Source organism: Dromaius novaehollandiae, chromosome Z, assembly GCF_036370855.1.
Source record: "Dromaius novaehollandiae isolate bDroNov1 chromosome Z, bDroNov1.hap1, whole genome shotgun sequence".
NCBI lineage: Eukaryota > Metazoa > Chordata > Aves > Casuariiformes > Dromaiidae > Dromaius > Dromaius novaehollandiae.
This window is the reverse complement of record NC_088132.1, coordinates 67,961,090-67,979,844: the sequence shown is the minus strand read 5'-3', so window position 1 is coordinate 67,979,844 and position 18,755 is coordinate 67,961,090. Positions and strand designations below refer to the sequence as shown.

At 38.2% G+C, this 18,755-nt stretch overlaps 1 protein-coding gene across 1 annotated transcript in view; it reads left to right on the top strand.

The window, feature by feature from the left end:
- Nucleotides 1-18,755, top strand: part of LOC135325035 (NAD(P) transhydrogenase, mitochondrial-like) — a 46,209-nt gene that overhangs the window by 16,590 nt on the left and 10,864 nt on the right. The window contains exons 10-19 of the mRNA XM_064502398.1: nt 682-835; nt 1,695-1,856; nt 2,775-2,885; nt 3,850-3,995; nt 5,053-5,248; nt 5,872-6,105; nt 8,681-8,841; nt 9,565-9,744; nt 14,070-14,229; nt 15,573-15,654. Of these exons, the coding sequence (XP_064358468.1) occupies nt 682-835; nt 1,695-1,856; nt 2,775-2,885; nt 3,850-3,995; nt 5,053-5,248; nt 5,872-6,105; nt 8,681-8,841; nt 9,565-9,744; nt 14,070-14,229; nt 15,573-15,654 (1,586 nt within the window). The remainder of the gene's footprint in view (nt 1-681; nt 836-1,694; nt 1,857-2,774; nt 2,886-3,849; nt 3,996-5,052; nt 5,249-5,871; nt 6,106-8,680; nt 8,842-9,564; nt 9,745-14,069; nt 14,230-15,572; nt 15,655-18,755) is intronic.

Below are 18,755 nucleotides of genomic sequence, written 5' to 3'. Positions count from 1 at the left end.
AACTTAGGGCGTTGGCCAGGACAGGCTCTCTTCATGCAACTATGACATGCAGAATGCTTTTAAGTTCTGTTAGAAAATAGTAATCTGTAGTTCAGGTAAGGGTTACTCATTTTTTCTGAGCTTTGCTGGATGATTTTACCAAGATTTTTCTAATGCCGATTATTACCTACTGCGGAGGAAGCATTGTATTGGCTTCAGCTCTCCGCTGCCACTGAAGTGGTGCATGCAACTTTGAGGCTTGACAGCTCAAGGCGTGACTCCTCCCGAGGCTTGGAGAATGGCAAGAAATGTGAGACACCATGTCTGGAACCTTGCTGGGCGGGTTCTGATCACGTTTCAGATCTGTAGCAGAATTTGCCATTTCCATAGCCCTGTTTTATTTTGGAAAAATATTTTCCATTAATGAACTTTCAAGCCATGTACTGTGTTGTTAACAGGTGTTCTGGGATACTGATGTTAAATCTTGTCAGAAAAATGTGTGAATCAATATGGTTAATTTGGTTGGGCTGCACATCTCATTCAGCCTTGCAAACTATTACTTGTGTGGAAATAGGAGACTATTCCTATGGCATGGCTCTAGGATGTTGAGGCTCATCTGAGCTACAGGGTAGAGAAGAGTGGACTCTTTTTTTTTAAAAAAAATCTGCTGTGTTAGGGATAACTGTAAATATCTCTTGTCAGGATGGCAAGGTGATTTTCCCAGCACCTCCACCAAATAACATTCCTCAAGGAGCCCCTGTGAAGCAGAAGACTGTAGCAGAGCTGGAAGCAGAAAAAGCAGCTACTATTACACCTTTTAGAAAGACTATGACTAGTGCATCTGTATATACAGCAGGTAGGCAACTTCCACAGTTGGAGGAGAATCAGTGTAGAGTGATTCTTGTTTGGCTAATATTTTAAGTGACTATGCATCTTGCTCATTAGATTTAGTAACTATCTGGGAGAGCAGTTGGTTGGCTGGTATATCCTAGTACAAAATCAGTGCCCTTCAATAATTGCTTTTGAGAGGAGAATAAAACTTTAGAAACTTAACCAAAAATATTAACATTTTAAGTAGTGCTGAGTCATGGTGCGACCATGAATATGTTTCTGGCTTTCTTAATTAAATCTCAGTAAAATACTTAAAATTTTGCAGGACTCCTGCAAGGGGCTGTGTGCATGCTTTGCAGCAGAATCATTTTGATGGCATTGCTTTCTTCAACCTTTATGGATTGTGGGACTTAAATGCCCACAATCTTAGCTATGTATTGGGAACAGGAGTTGTCTTCACAGGTAAATATTAGCAGTTCCTGTCATTTAATGTTCTGTGTACATCAGGAGTTCTGTGCTAGTAGTTAATGAATTGAATATTCGTTACTTTTAAGTCTTGCAGTAGTATCTTAACATGATTGTGACTCTTCTGTGTTTTTGTTACAGAAGAGGAGAGGAACAGGAGGCAGTGTTAGGGAAGAAAACTATCCTTGCCACTTATGTGCATGCGTAACAAAAGTGGCTGCATCGTGTTTATGTATTTATTTTCTATTTTTAAAAGAAACACTAGCACCTTTAGAGCCTTGTACTAGACAAAGACAATCCATCTGATCTTGGCAACTCTGTTTTGCATTTAGCTCAATACTGGACTAATGTTGTACAGAGCTTAAATGTAAGAAACTATTCAGAAGTCTCTGAAAAGCTTTACTATGTTTTTTTTCTAGGTTTAGCTAGCATGTTAGGACTGGGCATTTTAGCTCCAAATGCTGCTTTCACACAAATGGTGACGACGTTTGGCCTAGCTGGAATAGTGGGGTACCATACAGTTTGGGGTGTGACTCCTGCTCTTCACTCTCCACTTATGTCAGTGACTAATGCTATTTCAGGTAAGTAGCTGTTTACAGAATTGCTCATTTTCTGTGTGAGGTAGGCACAGCTCCTTTCACTTGAACTTTAGGCAAAATTTTAGTACTATAGCTTTTAAAATTCTAAAAAGCCTAGTACTACTTTGCACCTCTGAGTTTACTTTCATAAATAGTAATGACATCTGAAGCATACTCTTCCAAAGAGTATGTTTTTCAAAAGAAAGGAGAACGTGGTGCTGCGTATTCTTGATCTTTATAAGTAATTTTCCACTCTTAAAGCATCTGGCGTAAAGCTTGTTTTACTTGGTGTGCTGCAGTCTCCCCTTTTGTAAAACACACAATACATCTTTCTTCCAGTCTCTCCAAAATTTTGCCCCTAAAATAACTTCCCTTTCTTGGTTGCTTGCTTGCTTCCTTCCTTGTCTCTCCTCAAAGCATGTGATTTTTTGGGGGGTTGGGGATTTCCCAACAGTGACCTGTAAGATTTATAAGTTTCACTCGTTTTCAAAAACAAACAAAAAAACTTGAGTACTTGATCTGATGATCAACATGAGTTGGTCTTTTCTACTGTATAATTTCTATCAGACTGGCATGGTCTTTTGCAATTTGAATAATGAAATCAGAGTTGACCAGTTCTGAATTCTAGTTGCCTGTTTGAAAACAAATTGTTTTCAGCTCATCACCTTCCCCTCCCCTCCCCCCCCCCCCTTGAGGGACAGCACTTCAAAACTGCATTCATATAATATTTTTTTTGTTTTGAAACATGTTTTTATTACTGAGGGGGAAAAAAAGAAAGCTTGTGGCAGTCTTCGTTTAGATAGTAATGTGGAGAGTACAGTACGAAATTTGAATTAACTAGTATCTGCTTGACAGTTGAAAGGAAGCTTGCTATAATTGTGAATCTGTTTATGTTCAGTAACTCCTTCCTCTTTTAAATAGGACTAACTGCAGTTGGTGGGCTGGTATTGATGGGAGGACACTATATACCTGAAAATGCTCCTCAAAGTCTGGCGGTGCTTTCTGCCTTTATCTCGTCAGTCAATATTGCAGGTATAAGTGTTAGTTTTTTCTGAAGGTAACTTAAAGCACTTGTGTAATTCATTTATTTCTTTTCGTTCCTTAAGTGTATAGATTTGAGAAACACTATTCTGGAAGTAGGATCTGAGACAAAATAATAAAAAAAGGTTTCCATAGTAGTTAGAATATCTGGTTCTCACACTTCATGAAGTAACCTCTTTTTTGGGAGGCATTTAAATGTTTTTTTATCTTTTAGAACATCCTTTGGGTGATGACTGTATGAGATCTCTTCCCGTTTATCCAGAGATGGTACTGCATTTGTCCTTGTATTCCTGTTTCACTTGCAAAATATGCCAGTGGCATAGAACAAAATTCTGTTTGCTCAATCTTCAAAAGATGTAGCTTTATAATTAAAAAAAAAAAAAAAGTGAAATTGAGCCACATGACTTATAAATATTGTTTTCTAGCTGGGGTAGACAGGGAAAAGAGCAGAGTCGTAAACAAAGCTGTACCCCATAGTCAGCATTTTGATAACAAGATCAGAAAACACCTCCTGCAGAATTTCCATTGTGGACTTCTGAGGCATGTGATGCATTCTGGCTGTGCTATGGAAACATGTCATGGGTGAAGAGTCTTTGATATAATACAGTGCGTGTTTCTGAGGAGGAAAATAGTTGGGATCACGAGCAAAGAAGCAAGCCACCTAAAAGAAATAGGAAAGTTCCTCCTGTTTGTAGAGTATGGAGCTAGAGCAAGCCCTCTGGGCTCTCAAACTCCTCCTTTGAATTCCTTCTATCAGCTAAGGAGAAAAACAGACTCTCACCATAATTTCACATTTGTCTCATGCTGGATCTCCAACTTACTAGCTTTTCAAAGGCTTTCTTGTTGTCAGTTGTTTACTTCTCTCCATGTGGTTTACTTCTCATAGTTTGGCATGTGCTTAGTTTCAGATCTTCTGTTTGTAAAATTGGTGTGTTTCTTTTTTTTCTTTGGGCAGGTGGGTTTCTAGTTACGCAGAGAATGCTGGATATGTTCAAACGTCCCACAGATCCTCCTGAGTACAACTACTTGTACCTGCTTCCTGGTGGTGTATTTGTAGGAGGCTATGCAGCTGCTCTCAGTGGTGGCTATAATATTGAACAGGTAAGTACTTCGTGCTTAGCCTCTTTTTGGCACTGAGCCTGCTGTTCACAGCACGACAGGTTTCTGCAATGCTTGCTCTGTTGAGCTTATTAAATAGCAAATTATTTATGGTCTCTTCATCAGCTACTTACTCCCACAAGACCAGTCTGAAGTTGATTAAAGCTGCAGTCATGCCCTAAATGCTGAATCTGCACATTTTAAAAGCTTCTAGAAAAATTTTTTCTTAAGTGGCTGGTACTGTGTTATTTATTGGACAATTCCTAAATTACACCCTTAAATATTAAAATGAGTACAGAAACCAGTCTTAGGTTTAAATGTTTTTAAAAGTTCAACTTGGAGTGACGGTTGAGGGAGATGCAGCATTTGGATGGGATGGGGTAGAATTTCATCACAGACGGGTATACAGAGATTGTACTTCTTGCGTCTCTAGTGGTACACTTTTTGTATTTGTTTCAGTAGGTAGCAAAATGAAGATGTGTTACCTTATGTGTTTGGAAAGAAGTGAATCCAAGCACAGCTTTATCCTGGGGGCTTGTAATACATTACAAGCACTGGGTTGTGTATGTGTCTTTTAAGTGACCTGGATGTTATGCACAGCTCAGTTCATTTAAGTTTGCTTATTATTTTTTTTTTTTTTTGAAAACAGGAGTTCAGATTCATCATAAGTAAATTCCAAGACTATTCTTACAACAATTAGAACAGTTGAACTTTGATGCCAGTACTAATTGGATTGTACTAAAGAAAAATTTGCTTCTGAACTTAGAGGAAGGTTGGTTTGACTCAAATTTGGTTTTCACAATACAGATGAACTAAGGTCATGAAACAAAAGGAAAACGTTTTAATAGATGTCACATTTTAATTGGCCAAAATCGCATCTATTATGACAGTTTCTTAGTCTGACTTCTACTTCAGTTAAGAACAAGTAACTTGGAGAGTTATACACATCCAGGAGAAATCTGCCCCTTTTGTGTAATAATGGGAAAGATTTTAATAATTGTATATTATGCACTGTATGCCTCTACTTCATATATACATACCTGTCTTCCTTATTTTAAAGATGGTGTATCTGGCCTCAGGCTTATGCTGTGTTGGTGCCCTGGCTGGTCTGTCCACCCAAGGAACTGCTCGTCTTGGCAATGCTTTGGGTATGATAGGTGTTGCTGGAGGTATAGCAGCAACTCTTGGAGGCCTTAAACCATCACCTGAGTTGTTGGCTCAGATGTCAGGTGCAATGGCACTTGGTGGTACCATAGGTATGTATATTACAATTTTTTTTTACATGCACTATGTGTGCATTCATGCAGGCTTTCTATATGCATAGTATTGTATAGATCATAGGTAAAATGACAAACTTACGTTTATGACTTGCTTATGTTGTTTTTGCAAGTACATGCATCGAAGAATCATAAATCGCAGGGCTTTTATTAATGCATCAGGATGCAGCAAAGAAAGGGGGGACAAGTAGGAAATCAGGAATGCATAGTTTCTCTATAATGGTTAGGAAAACTGAACATGCACAGGTTTGTATGCCCAAGCCCATGCTCAAGTTTAATTGACTGAATACTGTCAAATTCTCTTTTTCATACTGTGCTGTCTTCATAGAAAATGTTGGATTTCCCAATACTTAATGAAACTTCTTAGTACTTCATACACTTTAATCTTCTTTCTAATTTGTATGCTGTCTTCATTGCACAAAATAGATATGCATCTTTCAGTTAAATGCTGTAGACAGCAATTTAAAGCCTAGAACAAATGTTTCTGTTAGAGGCAGTATATGTGTGCATGTATTGACTGCACATTGCAAATGCAGCAGTTCTTGATTGCACAGTTTAATTATGTGTTGTAACACTTCCTTTCTGTCTTCATCTTTCAATAGGTTTGACAATTGCTAAACGCATCCAAATTTCAGATTTGCCTCAGCTAGTTGCTGCTTTCCATAGTTTGGTGGGTTTGGCTGCTGTTCTCACCTGTGTTGCAGAATACATGATTGAGTATCCTCACTTTGCTACTGGTCCAGCTGCAAACCTCACCAAGATTGTAGCATACCTTGGAACATACATTGGTGGAGTCACTTTCAGTGGCTCTCTTGTTGCTTATGGAAAACTGCAAGGTAAGACCTTCCATTCAGAACTAAGTATTATTATTATTTTTTCTAAGTGTTTTTCTTCTAGGCTTTAGCTCTGCCTTTAGACTGCTGTGTAGCTGGAAAGAAACCTTGTATTTTGCATCAGGTAAATGTTATGTTTAATTCTTGTAATTCTTCTGACTGTACTTTCTCTTTTAAATTCTGTTCCTGCTTTGTGTACTAACTTTATGGATGGTTTGTATTCAGTGTTTGGTCCTGTTATTGCTATTAATTACCAAATCATATAAACTTCTTTCAACTCTTCTTGTCTAGAAACAAGTGTGTGGTGGTGGGGTGGTTTTTTTTGTTTTTTTGGTTTGTTTTGGGTTTTTTTGGTGTTGTTGTGTGTTTTTTTTTTTTGGTGTGTTGTTGTGTGTGTGTTTTTTTTTTTTTTTGGTGTGTTGTTGTGTGTGTGTTTTTTTTTTTTTTTGGTGTGTTGTTGTGTGTGTGTTTTTTTTTTTTTGGTGTGTTGTTGTGTGTGTGTTGTTTTTTTTTTTTGGTGTGTTGTTGTGTGTGTTGTTTTTTTTTTTTGGTGTGTTGTTGTGTGTGTGTGGTTTTTTTTTTTGGTGTGTTGTTGTGTGTGTGTGGTTTTTTTTTTTGGTGTGTTGTTGTGTGTGTGTGGTTTTTTTTTTTTGGTGTGTTGTGTGTGTGTGTGTGTTGTTGTGTGTGTGTGTGTTGTTGTGTGTTTGTGTTTTTTTTTGTTTTTTTTTTTTAAGAGTTGTTGTTTAAGAGAGAGTGCCTGACACTGTTTCTCTATTTTATCTTATTGAACTCTTGTAATTACAACTTAATCTTCCTGAGCAGATGTTTTAACTGAAGCCATGGACTCAGTGAGCATCACTAGTGTTTATGGAGTTCTCTTCTTTGCATTGCAGGCTTCCTTTAGAGAAATACTTTTGCAGTATCAGTTAGGACTGCCTCACTTTAAATCATCCAATCCATTCTATTTACAAAATTGCAGAATGGTTGAAGTTGGAAAGGACCTCTGGAGATCATCTAGTTCAACCCTCCCTGCTCAAGCTAGGTCAGCTAGAGCTGTTCTGTAACAACAACAAAAAGCCAGGAGGTGAAAACAAATCTGTGTTTGTCCTTTTAAACTGAACCATGCAAATACCCACAAATCTCTCTTCCCCTGAATTCCCTGCCAACATTTGCATAATGTGATAGATCTTAATCTAGATCCGTCTGACTGAGGGAACTGGTGAAATTAAAGCATTTGAAAAGAGGAAGATGACCAGCTGGGTAGGAAGGGATTTTTGTATTAATGTGTTTTTATGCCAGGGTATAATTTAACACTTAAAAGTGAGTACATAGCTATCAGTTGACACTGTCCTCCTTCTGTTTGTCAAACTAGTTCCTTTGAACCACTCAAGAGATACTCAAGAAGAGATGTGATATTCTTAGTTGCTAGTGCTAGATATTAAAAAAAGGAGAGGGGAAAAAGAAAGGCTTTTTGAAAGGAATGAGGAGGGTAAATGTCTTCAACCTCTTCCTCTTACAAGGTTTTCTTTCAATACCACAGGGAACTAAAGCATTAGTAGAAACAGCTGTATTTTTAAAGACTCTTATTGTTTATGTGTAGAAAAATGAGACTCGAGTTGGTGTTGATGCAAGTCTTGAATCGTTCAGATCTGTGTAGTGCTAAAATTTATTTCAGTTTTTGTAACTTCTGAGCAGGATATGAAAGAGGAAATATGTGTTACATAAATAGCTTCCGACTCTGATCTTAGACTTCCTTGTGCTAGGCATGTTAGAGCTAAAATGCGGGCAGTGTTGACCACCTGTTTGGATACACAGCTTCTAGATTCCTTATGAACATCCCTATGAAATGTCTTAGTGTTTTCAGTAGAAGACCACCCCCCTCCACACACACATTCTGGCAAAAATAGAGTTCAGAATAAAGCTGTTTTCCAGGAAAAGCTGACCAAAGTAGCTTTTTCACAAGTATGGATACTGCGTTTCAAACACTCTGCCCTGACTAGCAAAGGGAATTTAAGATGCTTCCAGGCTGTGCTACAACTAGTAGTTGATAGGATTTCTTATAAGTTCTCTTAGTGTGCTCAAATGTATATCATATGATAAGTGACTATATTCATTTCTTTACAAACTTGTTTTGCCCATACTTCTTTATCTGTGTTTTGGACTTTTTTAATAGTAGGATAACTCTAATTTCAGGTTTTCTATGTAGTCACGTTTTGTACTGCATGGAAGGATTTGAGGCCAGAATATAAGTTTAAAGAAAAAAAAAAAAAGAAAAAAAAAGTTTTTTGGGCAGAAAACAGATCTTTGTGATAGATTATTGTTAATCATTTGAGAGAGATTAGGGAGTGAAACCAGAGTTAAAGTTGAGAGTCTGGGATAATGTCTGAATGTGTGTTGTTGCAGTACTGAGTCAGCATGAGGTCACGGCTTCAGCTAACTTGTTTTATCTCTTCTTTCCTGTTTTCTTTTCTTTTTTTAATTTTCTTTTGCTGAGATATTTGGTCTTCTCTGTGGCAACAGACAGGTTCTCCTGCATGTATATATTAATCTCTGAATATGATAATGCATTTGATTGCAGGTATCTTGAATTCTGCACCACTGCTCTTGCCTGGTCGACATGCATTGAATGCAGGGTTGCTGGCTGCCAGCATTGGCGGAATGGTTCCATACATGATTGATCCTAGTTACACTACGGGAATTACTTGTTTAGGTTCTGTGTCAGCACTCTCAGCCATAATGGTAAGTTGGGGAACTGTAGGAGGTAGAGCATACTGTGCAAACAGTTTGTTCTTCAGCTTTCCAAATCTCCCTTCCGTTAATGATTGTATTTTACTGTCTTGAGTCACCATCATGGTGCCAGTCAGTTAACTTTACTAGCAAGTAGCAAATGACTTTCCTAAAACAGAACTGTTCTGAAGAACAGGCATGTATTTATGTAATTCCTTTTTGCAGCTATGACTCAGTGGAACCTTTTATATGACAAACTGAGTTTTAAAAGACTTTCCAAAAAGTTCATCATTAAAACAATTATAAGAGTATTGGATGTACAGATCATCATGATAACTTAATAAAGTTATCCCCATGCTTCCCTCCCACACTTACTCCAGCTGTTACAATGTTTTCCCTGAATATTACCATGCTATAGGCAGAGTCTTGCAAAAACTATTCAGTATGAATAACTTACTGGTGTGAACAGTTCCACGGAGCTGGTGGGATTTTTTTTTTTTGTGAGTAAAAGTAGTGAATTTATGTGGGGTGAGGATAGTGGAGTGCTTTCCTGTCCCCGCTTACTAGGTGGAATCAATAAGTGCTGTGCTCAGGCCACAACTTGATCTCTCTTATGTAATAATGAGCCCAGATATTTTCTACGTAACTACATTTTTATTTTTTTAATGCTGCAGACAGACTATCTTCTTTGCATTTATAGCTTATATTGAAGTGTGTATTTTCTTTCCTTTCCAGGGTGTCACTTTAACAGCAGCTATTGGAGGTGCTGACATGCCTGTAGTTATTACTGTCCTGAACAGTTATTCTGGATGGGCTTTGTGTGCTGAGGGCTTCCTACTGAACAACAACTTGTTGACCGTCGTCGGTGCACTCATTGGCTCCTCTGGGGCCATCCTCTCTTACATCATGTGTGTGGTAAGAACTGAACAGAAACTGTGCTTGTTTTACCAAATAGTGTAAAACCTTACTCAAAATGTTTGCTAAGAAGATAAGCAGTTGGAAGACCAGACTACTAGGTGTTTAGAGACAAGAAAGTTTGTGGTGGAAATTGTTGGACTGGATGTAAGTCATACCTCTTTGGCTTTGGAGAGATGCTTCAAATCTCAGTGAAATTGAGGAAGTCCTTTACACTGACTTGGGTGTTCTGTCTGAATCTAAACCCAGATAGGTATGGTTACATGTGCTCGACTGTCTAATCATGTCACTCTGCAGTGTTGTTACGGTTAAGACTTTGTTGCTTTATCAGCAGAAAATATTTTCAATAGTGAGTTCCTACGAAACCTGCAGTATGTGGTTTGATTAGAGATTAACTTTAAACTTTGTTTTTTGAAGCGTAGCAAAGTGTGCTAAATACTTTGTTTAGAGAACAGTTACTTTGAAGTACCAGGGGGTGGCAGCAGGCTTGCATTAATGTATTACTGATACCAATTTCTGTGTCAGAACAAATTTAAACTCTCTATGTAATCATGTTTCAGTACTAGTGATGGTCTGTTTTTCTGGAACACTTGCAGAGAAGTCTCTTTCTTTCCTGTGTGTTTCCCTTTTATTCTCCAAGATGGAGGGGGTAGTGACTTCAAGAAAAGTGCTTATAACGCAACAGCTGGTAAACTGATTCTCTGCTGTGTAATTCTGTTTCACCTTTTGCTCTTGCATTTCTTTGTGATCAGCGTCACTGTCCTATTATCCCGATATTTTCCTATGATCAGCCATGACTGCCTTCCTTTACTGTCTCCGCTGTTAAAATAGTGTCACATAGGGAATGTTCTGTGTAGTTATTATTGTCTCTCTTGACAAATTTTAGAAAAGCTTAAAAAAGTATTTTTGTACTACTTCATAGTGGTGAGTTCAAATGGACAATCCACAGCGGGAATTTTAAGTCTTTTTTTTTTTTCTGCACATCTTGTATGTCCTTCTCAAAAGCAAATCAGATTATGTGGCATATGGGACACTTGCTTTTCTTTTTTGTGTATAGTTGGCAATTTAGTCCATATCAGTAGAAAGTAGATGCTTATGGGACAATGTAGCTATAAAAGGTATGTTCTTTAAAGTGAAGATCAGATTCTTGCAAGTAACTGGAAAAAGGCTTGATAAAAATGTAATCCGTTAGATATGCATTTATCAGTAGGATACTCGCTGTATAGCTTCAATTTTCTTTTCCTGTCCTATTTACTTTTTTAAAATTTTACAATTTTTATTTTTATTGTTAGCTCCTCTCAGTTTGCACTCACAGAAAGTTTAGAGATACTGGTATCTTTTGTTTGGAGGAGCCTATGTAAATTCAAAGCCTGGCATTGTAATTCACAAAATAGTTATGTTGTGGTGGAGGGGTTCACCTATGGTTTTCTCAAACTTAAGTTTAGTTTTTGAGATAAAATTCAGGAGATCTTCTCTAAGCTCAGCTTAGACAATTGTAGTCAAATAGTCAGTGTAATTGAAAACAGTTTGTATTTCTGCACAATAAGCAGAATAACTTTCTCCCGCAGCGTTATTCTTTTCGACTCTACTTCCATTAATGAAAACTGTTACTTATAAAAAACATTATTATAACCAAGGGGTGCAGCATCTTTGTCTTCAAGCTGCATTTCAGCAGAAAAACTGCTCCAGTGTGCCAATAGGCTGCCTATTTTAGGTTGTTAAAACCTGTGCTATGGAAGCAACACGTGTCTGTCGCATGCCCTTCGCCCCCCCCCCCCCCCCAAACATATGACTTCCATCCGAAACAGCGTATTTTTGAAACTTATCTAGTTCAGATGAGGTGTTTTGTAATGGTTAAAACATTCCTCTTACATTTTTAATAACCTTTTTGTGATAAAACTGTAGCTTAATCATCCAAAACCTATTCAGGTAAACTCTTAAAGCTTTTACATGAGTTGATAAAATTGCCCAAAATGTATTCGTATAATCTCTTAAAATTTTTGCACTCATATCTGTTTGATGTCTTTATTTTTTTTTATTTCCACCCGCCCACCTTTTGTGGCTATTAGTAGGGTGAATTAAGGACAAGACTTTAACTTCAAAACAGAAAAGCAAAGGTGTGTACTGTTAGATCCTCATCTCATGAAGCGGGGCGGCTTTTACAGCATGGACGCAACCTGTTCTTTTCAGATTATTTGATTGTATTACCACATCCTTCTCCCTGTTTTTCGCAGAGTGAATACTTCATCATTGCAAATGTAGTATGAGAATCTGTGTTTGGGGATGTTTGATGGGAAAAGGCTTCGGATAGAAGAGGAATCATTAATTGGATGGTGGGCGAGGAAGAGGATGAGTGGGTAATTAGGACAGCAAGAGAAGGGACAAGTCGTGTTACAGTCGTACAGTTTGGATGCTGTTCATTACTTGTATGAGCTCTGCTGTTTATGTGGGCATGGTATGGTGTGAGAAGACTTGATGTTCTCAGGGATCAATGGTTTATTTTTTCCTGGGCTGGAAGCTCCAGGGCAGTATCACCTGTGTATGCACAGCAGAAAGGGCTCTCTGCTTGTAGCTGGGTTATCTGTGAATGGTGAAGTCAGGACCTTATTCATCTGTTTCTGGTTTGTAGTGGTAAACAAGATGGTAGAGGCTATAGCAGATTTACCACGCTGTCCCTATACTAGGTAGACCTCAGTTGTGTTGGTTAATTGTTGCTTAAAGAGGTCTCGGCTCATCCTGAAGACTTCTGTACCACCCCCTTTTTCCCAGACTTCCCTCCTCTTCCCCATAGCCAGGCAAGGGTGCTTCAGTCTCATGCTTGCCCTGCGTGGATTCTCAGATGTCTAATAATATTTGAACTCTTTTTTCCCTTTGGCCTGGCTGATCTCTAAGGAGTTTGTTTTTACTGCTTTCTTTTTTGTTGGTTTAGAAGAGTGTTGAAAGTGCTTTGCTTCTTGTAAGGTTAGCCCCAATGAGTGTGCAATATCTCAAGAGTGTCTTTTTTCTGTCCAGACTGTCTTACCTGACGTTTAACTTCTGTAATAGTATTGTTGCTAGTCTGTATTCCTCTGCAAAGATTTAAGAATGTGATACATATCAAAGGCAATGTTTCTTAAAGGATGTGAACTATTGCAGTCACTGGAAAGATGCTGATTCCAGAGAGCCTGCATTTGGGCCCAGTTGTGCTCCTTCCTTATAGTAGCTGAAGCACTGATGATGTCCCAGTGTAAACAAAAGTTCTTCTAACATCTTTGTGATGGTGTTGCTTATTTGCTAGATGAAGAATTTCACAGAATGGCACATCTTCTCAGGCTATAGCAAAAACCTTTGGAGTTGCATAATGTGACATGTCAATGGAAACTGTACACTTGGAAGCATACTTTTGTGTGGGTTTTTCTTCTTGCTTGTATGTGTGCATCTCCATATTGATTCTTAAATTTTGATGTGGTTTGTGACCTGGCACAGCAGATGGATGACACATGTTTAATTAAAGAACTAATTTATTCTTGTTCCTTTTCTGCTTCTAAAATTTTGCTGACTGCAGTTACAAATTTTACCTACTTCCAAATATTGCCAGATATGGCTGTAGGACCCCACTCACTAGGACATGTGCCAGTAAAAGGGTTTAGCCAGTGGGTTTTCCCTAGCTATGCATCTACAGAGCTGAATTCTCAGGATGTGTTCTCCTCTTGAAACTCCTATTTTAAGATCTCGTTTCCCCTCGGTGCCCTGCCAGTAAGATATTGACCCCTCTGAGTTCATTAAAACTCTGTTTTGATTTAGCATGGAGTTAGCTTTATATGGCTGTTTAGCCTTGTTTTCCTCTTTTCTGGCTTGATGCTGTAGGAGCTCTGTTTCTGTACTACCTGTGAGAGCTATGTAGTTTCCATGCTGTCATATAGCAGTTATGTGCTTACATGTTGAATTGCTCAAGAACTCAGGAAAGTACCTGTGTCATCAAGTATGTACTCTTTTATGTTCCTCCCTTTCAGATCAAAAAGTCACCAGTATTTGCTGAGGTTGGTAGTGTTTCCCCTTTTCTCCCCCCACCCCGCTTTACTCTGGGGAGATGATGATTATCTGTTATTACGTGTGTGACAGATGTTGCTAGGAGCTGATGTTTGGCTACCATCATTTTAATTTAGGTTTCTGTTTTAAGGAGTCTGTTTTAAGAAGCTTTGAGTTATAAGAGCAATTAAACCTAGCAGACAAAGTAATACTACTGTCAGGAAGGTTTTGGTATTTCTAGAAGTTTGCTTTGTGGATGTCTCTTCTTTTGGTCTTGGATTTCATCATTAGCTGATCAAAACTCCCTTGTCTTTCAGGCTATGAACCGTTCCCTTGCAAATGTGATTCTAGGAGGCTATGGCACCACGTCAACAGCTGGTGGGAAGCCCATGGAAATTACTGGAACCCACACAGAAATCAATTTGGACAATGCAGTTGAAATGATGAAGGAAGCCAGTAGCATTATTATTACCCCGGGTAAGACACTCATGGTTGATACTGTGTGACATTCAGAGGATGTATCATTTAAACGAAACTATAATCCGTTTTGCAGTAGTAAGATAGCAGCAGCATAAAAGGTGTGCAGCGCAGAAGGGGTTGTGGGAGGTCTGTTCTTGTTCCCAGTTTAGTTGCCATTCCTTAGCGTAGATGTGTATGTCACTTTATTTTTCTTTGCATGTGTCTCTTCACAAACTTTGTCCTACTTAGATTTTAAATTCTTCAGGACAAGGGCTGTGTTTCACAAGTTATGTGGTGTTAGTTTTATGTACAGCTGTGAGTTTCCAAGCGCTACCATAGTGCCAGCGTTCCCAGTAAGAAATTGTCTGTCTGTTAAGATACTGCAATAGAGGATTTTCTTTTTGTGCTTCTTGCACAATTTACTTGCTTAATTTTGCATTGCTTTATTGAGAAACCTGCAGATAAACATCTAAATCCAAGTTAGTATCCAATAAATACTGGAATTAAAAAAGGAAAAGGGGAGGGGGCCCTCAAAACCAATACACTGAGTTCCCTATAACTCTTAGGTCAGCCATAGGCTTCATGTGGTTCAATAGCACCTGTTCCTCTTAAGCGAGATGGTGAATAGTTTAAGATATGTTTTGTTTCAGCTATATAGCACAATTATTGTGTTAAATTTTATTTTAGCATTGAAATGAGGAAGAAGGAAAAGCTAAAACTAAAGTCTTCTCATATTTTATTTTTCAGTTTTAAACAACAAAAGCGTGGGTTAGGTAGTGTTCTAATTTGGAAAGCTACTTTTGTTTCAAACAAGCTCATGCGCATCTTCAAGAAGTTTGTCTCTTATTCCTGTAGTTAAAGTTTTAGGAAAATGTTAACAATCTATACTCTGTACTCTTTTCCTAGGCATTATTGCTATACTGAAATGATTCAAATATAGAAAAACTTAAAATATTATTTGCTGCTAAAAGCTGTAGTTGGCTACTAGATTTGCAATAGAGAGATGCAAAACATTGTTGAACACATGATCTTGAAGTGATCTGATAGTAGCCTCTGTGCCAATTTTTTGATGCATCTATCTGAAATATCCTTTTCTGGTAGAATAATGAATTCATATGTCTGTGAAGCTGAAATAAGTTATTTGTGTAGCTTGACTGGTCAAGCCACTGTACTGTTACTGGTCAGGAGACCAAAAAGATTAGATGAATTACAGTGGTCGGGATGAAACTCATGAGAATATATGAGTATCTGATTTTTTTTTTGATGAGAGATTGTTTATATGAAAGGTAAATGTATTTCTTGCAACTATTCTGTCTGTGCTGAAACAGAAAAATAGCTTAATTTGGATATACTTCTTTCAGGTTATGGTCTGTGTGCAGCAAAAGCTCAGTACCCCATAGCAGATCTAGTGAAGATGTTGAGAGAGCAAGGGAAAAATGTCAGGTAAGTACTTTTCTTGTTGAAAAGTATTACCGTGTTTTGTTTTGTTTATTTTCTTTATTGCATTAAAATCCCCCACAAGTCTGTTTTGGGTCTAACTTTTTTTTCAGCAGTCATTCTTATGCTGATCTCTCTCTGAGAAATATCATTTGGAGGAATGTTCTAGTCTTATTAACCTCTAGCTGAACATCTGGAAACTTCATGCTTTAGCCTAGCAGGTATTTCTGCCTCTTACTAATTTCAGAGAATTAAGATCTGTTTATGCTTTTGTTAAATTTGGGTTTTGGAAGTAGCCCTAGAAGTTGGAGAATAATTTTATTTCCTTTTTTGTTTGGTGTCATGCTGAAGTTCACTCGAAAAGAATGGCCTTAAGTTTGTTACTTTTTATTGCAGCAACAAAATCTTTTTTTGTATGGAATCTTAGCTCCTTCTTTTGATATGGTCTGTCTTTAGAAATAGCAGTGCTTTTCTGCAAAACCAGCAGTTAAGCATTTTGAAAAGATGTATTTTATTGTAGTTTGTAGTCAGTTCAAGAGAACAGCCAGCTGTTTTTTCTACAGGTGGAGTTTGGAGATCTTTGTTAAAGCAACTGCTTTGTGGAAAAATGTTACTGTGAGGAGTAATCACAAAAGCTAACCTCAGTGCGTAGAAAATAATCTTTTCTATGCTTGTAGTCAATAGAGAGGGAGGGAGGGAAAGACAGAACAGGTCTAACTTAAGTCCTTTGAATTGCCTTTTAGAGAAGCATCCATTAAGGGAGGTTGCTTTCTAAGCTGAAGAACTTTTTAAGGTCATAATTTTTGAAGGGAATTGACCCCTCTGCTTGTGAAACTGCTGGTGAACAGTTGGAAGGGTGTGATGGGAATAGTCCTGAATGCGAGGCAGGAAAGGATGGCCTCCTGCAGTATGGAGAAAGTGTTTGCTAGGGTCAGTCCAATATGACATGGAAAAGTAGATCAAGTCTGCACCAAGGACGCAGAACTCTGTTCTTTCCTGGGATAACTTGCAACAACTGGGATAAATTACAGCAACAATGCTTACTACTACACAGTAGTGGTAGTAAAAAGTATGGGCAGTAGCATTCTACCTGGCATATTGTAGTTTTCCCCTAACCCCTCCTGCGCTATGGGATAGCTAAGGACGTTCAGTGTTTATCAATAAGAAGCATCTTGCAGATGCTCAGAAGCTTCTAAGTTTGGAGTTGGTACACATAGTTTCTCTCTTAAAAGTAGATCTCTAGTCTGATATATTCCTCAAAAGTCCTCATAGGTCAATCTGCTTATGTTCACAGCACAACTTTAGCTTCCATAGGATATGTTTCCTGATTTGCTTTTGACTCTTCCCAAGCGTCAGGGCTGTGGCCTTTTCTCACACAATGCTTTTAAGGTTTCTACAGTCTGATTTGTTCAGAAAGGAGCCACTGAAGACAGGAAAGTTTGAAGAGAAACTTTTGTCACTATTTTAATGTATTCTAAATCTTCATAGACTCACAGAATGGTTGAGGTTGGAAGGTACTCTGGAGATCGTCTGATCCAGCCAACCCCTTGCTCCAAGCAGCGGCAACTAGAGCAGGTTGCTTAAGACCTTGTCCAGTCTGATTTTGAATATCTCCAGGGATGGAGACTCCAGAACCTCGCATAGCAATCTGTTCCAGTGTTCAATAACCATTAAAATAAAACATTTTCTTACGTTCAGACAGAATTTCCTACATTTCAGTTTATGCCTGTTGCCTCTTGTCCTGTCACTGGGCAACACTGAGAAGAGTCTGGCTCAGTCTTACTTACTTCCTCTCATCAGATACTTACAAATGTTGATAAGATCCCCCTGAGCCTTCTCTTTTCCAGGCTGAACAATTCCCGCTCTCTTAGCCTCTTCTTGTATGAGAGATAGTCTAATCTTTTAATCATCTTACTTGGACTTACCTTTATTGACCTCCCATAAGTTTTTTGCTGTTGCAAGCAGTACTGTTTTAAGAGTCTTTCCATGCAGTGCATGGATTATTGGAGTGCATGTGGCCAGTCTTGTGGATTTATTCTGCTAGAATGCTGTTACAAAAAGCAGAGATAATTTTAAAGTACCAATATTGGCCTTAAGTCTCTTCCTTCTTCCATTTTTTCATAAAACTTGCAGGTATTGAAAGCACTGGATGGCTAGCATCATGGTCTCTCTTGCTAATTGTTTGGGAAAGTATTTTCTAATTATGGTAATCTAATATTTTAAAATTAGTCAAGGCTCAGTTTTCATTTGAAAAAAGATATTTGGACAGATGCTGGTTAGTCAGACTCATTCTCTGATTTCTTTGTGTTTATTTCAACTACATGGGGACTTTGCTTTGGAATCAATACTTTAGCAATTAGTGTTTCTTTTGTTGTTTTTTCCTTCAGTATTTTTCCAAACTCATAGCAAAGATGCATATAATTCTTTGCAGTTTTTTACAGCATGTATTGTGATGGATAACAGCAGGGTGGTTGGAGGGTTTAGCAACAGTTATTTGTTAATGTCAGCTCAGAATGTTGCAATTTTATGTATAAAGTTGCATACACAAATGCAAACACATAAGCATACATGAGAAGTGAGGGTGTATGCTGATACCTCTTCTTCCTGGAGCAACTCTCCTTATAATTTATCTCCCCATGCTTAGTATAAAAGCTATGTTTGTCCAAATTGCATTTAAAATTTTGAAGACCTGTTAGCTGTGCAGCAAAGGAACCTTTCTTGGCTAATGCGATGACAGTGTCCTGTGCTTTTTGCTTTCCTTTCAGAGCTTCTGTGTGGGCTAGCTTCATTTTTATTAAGCCCGCTGGTATAAGGGATTACTGCTTTTGCCTTTTACGTTGGCTTTGCAGGGGAGAAACATGAATGAATCCTTGAAATAACTGGCTTATATTTGAAATGAGTCAATTTCAGGAAGGGATCACTGCAGTGGTTACCTAGTATTTTAATGAAATAAATCTGTATTTACAGTCTGTGGTAATTTAGGCCTTTCATCACTTTGTGGAGCTCCCACGGTGTTCATTGAGTGCAGCTGCTGTCCCTCTGGTTTCAGTAGGCCTGGACTGCCTCGGGACTCTAGTACGCTCGCCATCCAGATGTAGTGACACTTG